The sequence below is a fragment of the Varanus komodoensis genome, unplaced genomic scaffold (assembly GCF_004798865.1).
Source record: "Varanus komodoensis strain SLA01 unplaced genomic scaffold, ASM479886v1 scaffold646, whole genome shotgun sequence".
Lineage (NCBI taxonomy): Eukaryota > Metazoa > Chordata > Lepidosauria > Squamata > Varanidae > Varanus > Varanus komodoensis.
This window is the reverse complement of record NW_025336280.1, coordinates 1-6407: the sequence shown is the minus strand read 5'-3', so window position 1 is coordinate 6407 and position 6407 is coordinate 1. Positions and strand designations below refer to the sequence as shown.

Here is a 6407-nt window from a genome sequence, read left to right as displayed (position 1 = left end):
TTATTCCTGATGACTTTGATAAACAATGTATATATTTGATCTTTCACATAAATACCACAGCGAGAATTACATTTGCTCAACAGTGGAGGAATGAAGAGTCATCTATTGAAGAGGTGATTTTAAAAGATATTTTGGATTTGGCTGAAATGGACAGATTGACTTTGAAGGAGAAGTAAGGTACATACTCATATCAAAATTGGAACTCTTTTTATTATTGGTTAGGGAAGCGGGACTATATGTAAAATTGAATATGGTTATTGATTGTAAAAAGGAGTAAGATGTGACTGCACCAGGAGGGGGCTGCAAGCCAAAGACCCCCTCGTGGCTTCTCCATGAAGAGCAACACAAGAAAGGTGGGGCACTCACCCAGCCTTTATTCTTCCGTTACACTTCCACCACTCACTTCCCACAGTGCCTTGGCCCTTGCCTGCTCCAGCTCCCTTCCCTCCTGTCGCTATGGCAATGAACTGCACCATCCTGGCAGTAGTGCTCCCCAGTCTCTGCCAACAGTTTGCCCTGGCCTGCCTGCCAGTGGCAGCCACACCAGCTGTTCCTCAAACACATGTGTGTTTCCACGTTCTCTGCACTCTCGCCATCTCTCTCTCCTCTCCCCCCTCCTTCCTCTTCCTCCTCTTTATCTTCCTTCCTCATGCATGACTCCATCCACCCCAGCTGTTAAAGCCTTGGTCTGCAGTCCCGTACAACTGCATGCTCGCTCATATCCCCTGGCCCCTGCCTTCTTGTGAGTTGTTCTCCCTATATGGATACCCAAGCCTTGCCCTGTTGTCTCCAGCCCTGCACTATGGAAGGCCCCAGGAAAAGGGATGAGCCCCTCTGCCTCCTCACAGATGTCAATCTAGTATGTCCGATATCTCTGGAATAATTGTTACTTTAGTTTTAGATTTGAAGAGAAAATAATAAAACTTGGGGGAGGGGGGAGAACATATTTCAGAAAAAAATGGTCAAACCATTCTGAATATATTAAATCTTGTGCAAGCATACATATATGTTAATTAACAAGATGGTACACATTGCCACAGCTTCTTTTACTTCTGCTTCTGCTTCTGTTTCTGCTTCTCATTGGTATGGATACGCAATATGCAATGCCTTCCAAGATGAGATTTTGTTTATTTGTTCCACTTTATTAGATGCTTCTTTTTGTTCAGATCTGGTCTCAAGATGATGAGGTAGCATTTGGGGAAAAAGACGCACCCCAGGAGGCCAGCACTGGAAGCCAGGATGGAGAAGACTTCCACTGCCACCATGTACTTCCCCTTGGTGCTGAGGTAGGTGAGAACAAAGGACACCCACACGCTGCAGAACGGCAACATGCTGAAGGTGATGGACTTGGTCTCCTGGAAACTGTCCGGAAGCTTCCTGGATAGGAAAGGCACAGTGAAACTCATAACGGCAAGGAAACCCATAAAACCAAGGACGCAATAAAACATAGTGTCTGACCCTTCGTTGCACTGGATTACAATCTGGTCACTTATGGAGTGCATGTCCATACCTGGGAATGGGGGAGATATTGACAGCCAAAGTGTACAAATGGCAGCTTGAATAAGGGAGCAGGAGAGAACAATGGAGGTGGCAAGCCTTTCTCCCATCCATTTCCTCATCTTAGATCCTGGCTTGGTGGCCATGAAGGCCAACACCACAGTGATGGTTTTGGCCAGCATGCAGGAAACAGCCACCGAGAAGATGAGCCCAAAAGCAGTTTGTCGAAGGAGACAGGTTACCTTCCCAGGTTGGCCAATGAGAAAAGCACAAAGGAAGGAGAGCAGGAGGGAGATGAGAAGGATGTAGGAGACATTTCGGTTGTTGGCTTTAACGATGGGTGTGTCATGGAACTTCATAAAGATGTGCAAGACCAAAATTGTGGTGACAGAAAGCAAAAGAGCCAGTGTGGCCAAGGAGGTCCCCAAGGGTTCCTCAAACGATAGGAAAGTGATAAACTTAGGAAAACATTTGTCCTGGTTTTGGTTTGAATAATAACTGTCGGGACATTCAAAGCAAGTATCCATATCTGGAAAAGCAAATGTATGTATCAGCAAGAGTTATATATGGAAGTCATCGATCTGATCAAGTTTCAGTACTATACAGAAGTGCTGGAGAGGTGCTGGCTTTAATCTTTTCCTCTATAAGTTGCAATAGTAGGATCTACATCCATTCCTCTCTCAGGAAAAAGACAATCAAGAATGCCTAACCCATTACTGAAAGCTCCCTGTGTTCTGTGCTCAAACCTTTTTCCACACACCTATCCCCATCTCAGAAGAAAGAGTGTTTTGGTTTCAATGTAACATCATAGTGCCATGCTATCACAATTGCTCAGTGGGACTCTTCTTCCAACACAAATGTCTTCACCTGAAGACCTTTTCAAACGAGGGTAATTTAAGTCCAGTTAATGAAATATACCAAGACAGCTTTCTGAGAGACTTTGTAAAAGGGCTCTCACCTGTCTGATTTGAAATCTCCCCTTCAGGACGTGGCCTGCAATCATAGCAACAAAAAGGCTTCCCTTCCTTCTTTGATTTTCTAGAACCCGTGTGACATTTATCATTGCAGACAGAAGAAGGTTGTGTCTGTACAAACAGTGGAGGGAATAATCTTTTACCATTCAAAATCTCTTCTGAAAAAGAACACAAAATATTTTCAGGGATGCATCCCTTTTCTTTTGCTGTTATCACTATTTAAATAAAGCCATTGAGAAATATGAATGAGAAGGAAATACTTGCTTGAACAATCCTCAACCAAGCTCTGGCTGGCTCTGAAGTGGGGCAGAAAAGTTACTTGGAACATATTTCCCTCAGATTCCTAACTTTTCTTCCTGCAGATGTTGCTGCCTACCAGGTAGAATTATGCTTCACTCACAATGTCCCACATCTACTACATTCTCAGGATATTGTTGGGTTACAGATGGTGGCTTCCCCAACCAAAAGAGCCAAAATGTAGTGATATTCTGGGAAGCAAACAAAGGAAAGACTCAAAACATTGGTGTGCGGGGCACTGAGAAATGTTGCTTACTCAAGATTTGAAAAAATGTCAGAAGAGCATTTTGGAAAAGAAAGCAAGTGCTATTTCACTATCAGAACACAGGGAAGAGTGTGACCATTGCTGAAATATGGAAGTACTCCTTAAAATTACCTTTAGCCTACCTGATTAAATTTGATGGGCCATGTGATGATATCAGAAGAAACCCTGAAGTGTTTGTCTGGGTCCAGATGTCCAATTTTGGCTCTAAGGAAGGTCTGGTTAGGGAATGTCACCCAGTTGATAATATCAAATCCAGTGACCAATTCCCCATTTTTGTCAAAGGAAACCTTTTCTCCAGCACTGTTGTTAAAGATGACTGTTCTCAGAAAGCTTTGGAGCTAAATAGGAGAGGAAAGGGAAGTCAGAAAAGAGGTGGAAAAGCATTCCTTGATGGAATCTGCTGTCCTATGTTGTTTGAATTTGATAGTCATTCCAAAAGTTTTATTTGAACTAATAATATATGTGTATAATTTAGGAATTACAAAAAGCTAGATAACTTTAGAACAACCTGTTACTGTTATTATGCTGGTAGTGCCAATAGGAGAATAATAATATTTTGCACAGTCTACATTGTAATATACAGACCAACAAAGGAAGATAAAGCGTAAGATGCATGACTGAAGGAATGCACACTCTTCTACAGACACATCATGCTTGGTTCGTGTTGAAGATAGGATTCCTGGTCTCAAATCAAATCAATGTCGACTTTTCTTTGTACACAATTCAATTACCTTCCACAAGTGTCTTTGGAAAAGTTTTTGCCCCCCACCATTCACTGTTGCTCGATGCTCCTGCAGTGATGAATGCATGGCATGCAGCGCATGTGCAACTACATAGACTGCATTGTACACACTGTAGCTGTGGGCAGTCATGCTTGTTTCAAACACCGATGCAGGAAGACTCTCCAGCTTCTCCTCCCCAGTGCAGATGTCCCCAGCAGTCATCTCTGTGTTGTGACTGGGGAACATGCAGTTAAATGTCTGTTGCCAGAAGTCCACCAGAAACCCATCATTCTTTTCCCAAGTAGGGTTCCTCTTCTCAAGAAATTGCTGGAATTCCAACATCTGCTCAGAATGAATGGTGAGGGATATTGAATCATGGATAAAATGCATATCCCAAATTCTTTGAAAAGGGAGGAGTGTGAAATCCACATCTGCTGTCATAATCCAGATTTTGGCCTTCCCTGGTATATTTTCAAACTGTGCAACACTAAGCAAAAGTATTAGATTTATCATACTGTGAAATTCCCCATGAAAGATCACTGCACTGGCATTGCTTTCCATAGCTGTGCTGATGGTTCTGTGTCCTCCCGACACAAGTTCACTCGTATCACTAGAATGAACAGTAACTTTTTTCACGAAGTCAAAACAGATACCACTCATGGAAAACATCGGAATCACATTCCGCATCAATGCCTCAGTTACACTTCCAGTATTCAGGTAAATCAGCCCAATCCATGTCCACATGAAATGCAGCAGAAGCTGGATAATACCTCTATATTGGTAGTCACCATTGGGGAACATCCAATGGAGGAAGACAGCTTGGGATTTGGCATCCATCCCCACGGCAGAGCTATATGCGAGCTACGGGAAAGGAAGTAAAACAGGAAATCATGAGGAACATTTAATCTGAGGTTGAGTGGGGTGGGTGTTGTATCTCATGGGTGATACATTGCCCCAGGTTGCACAGAAGATGCTACCATGGCTTAATTTTCCTGTTGGTTCTCCTGTTGCAGCAGTGACAACCATTTTTATTTTCAGGTCATGGTGGAAGCGTGCCATAGCTTCTCAGTATGGGTGATCATAGCATTTTGCTGAATAATACTTAAGAATGTCTGTGGAGAAGCAGAATGGTTTCCTTTAGGGCAAGAATTCAAACAAGGATAATTTTTTTCTCCCTTTCAGTTCAATTGGTAAAACCATCCATGAATTAAAAATGGATAAGGTGACACATCTGGCCTGCATAACTGAACCCTGGATGGTGTGCCCTGGTGTGAAACATTAGGCATGAAACAAATTGACGAGGACTTGCAGAAAAGGGGGAGGGTGTGGATTCTAGAGGATGCACTAAAACACTGCTGTATTTCTACTATTATGTTCATACATATTCAGAAGCTACAAGGGAAACCTAGGAGCAACATACATATTAGGAACATTTTACTGATTAGCCAGTTTTTCCACACTGCTGTGTGATATACAAGGCAAAAAAACAAAAAACGAGAACCAACTCAATCCAACTTTAAATCTAAGGAGAGAGAAGAAAGACTAACATGGAAAAGCATGCCACACACATGACCAAGGAATCTCCATCCTACAGATGCAACGTGAAGTACTCTGTCATTAATCTTCATAGATTCCAGTTAATCCAGATTTAGTCATTGTTTTTTTTTTCCCATAGGATTGCATAAAAGTATTCACGTTTATTTCTAGGGACACCAGATCTACCCTAAGTATAACTATGCTTGGGTTTAACCCATCTGCTTCTTCATTCTGCTCATTTTATTTTTATCATCGTGTTCTTTGTAATTACCCACATGAACTGAAGAGGGAATACAGTCGTATGAAGAAAGAAATATGATACCTAGAAGGATATATAGACTTTCATTAACAATAGCAATCTGGTTTATCCACCGAGAAACTAAGCATGTTCGTCAGCCACCACATCTGCTCCATCCTTTTTGCTTTCCCTTGGCTCTATTACCATCCATATCAGTGGTTTGCTTTCATGCTTTTGCTATGACTTGGTTTTTCTCCACTGGGCACTGCCAGCACTTCCAGCACTTGCCTAAAGGCTTCAGCATTGATCTGCAATCCAGTATTGGTTGTCAGGTGTAGTGGGTGGAAAATTGAGACCCCTAGATTTCAGCTTTGACAGGTTCTCCAAATTCCATCTGAAGCTCAGTTCAGCTCATTTCCATACCAGAGTTTGTGCTCTTCCTTCTGCTCATATGAAAATGAACCCCCAATGCTTGCATTTTTCACAAATTCTATGCTTTATTGAAATACTGCATTTTATCCCAGTAACTACAGGGCTTTTTATCTGCATATTTCAGAAAGCTGGATTCTTGCGTGCCGTTTTGAAATGAGAATCATGCTGCCAACTTGTAAATTCAAAAAGTTCAACTGCAGATTACATCTAGGTCTTTCTACCAGCATGTAAATGAATCACATACTGGAAGAAAATGGACTAAAACCAGGTTTTCATACATTGCTGTTGGATGCATCAGGAGTCAGAAGGGGTATATGCAGCCTTGCTTTGCTCTGCTCTGCTCTCTTTTGTTTTCCAATGATCTACATTGCTGGTATAGTGAGTTGCATCCCTGCTGTGCCATCAATTCTGTATTTAAAAAATCTTTTGGAAACACACCTTCTTAA

General features: G+C 42.1%; 1 protein-coding gene across 1 annotated transcript in view; it reads right to left on the bottom strand.

Moving 5' to 3' along the window:
- Positions 1–4567, bottom strand: part of LOC123033662 (vomeronasal type-2 receptor 26-like) — a 14243-nt gene extending 9676 nt beyond the window's left edge. Inside the window, exons 1-4 of the mRNA XM_044450377.1 lie at positions 3765–4567; positions 3156–3371; positions 2456–2582; positions 1141–2026 (exon numbers count right to left, since the gene is read on the bottom strand). Of these exons, the coding sequence (XP_044306312.1) occupies positions 1141–2026; positions 2456–2582; positions 3156–3371; positions 3765–4556 (2021 nt within the window). The 5' untranslated portion in view covers positions 4557–4567. The remainder of the gene's footprint in view (positions 1–1140; positions 2027–2455; positions 2583–3155; positions 3372–3764) is intronic.
- Positions 4568–6407: the final 1840 nt, after the last annotated feature.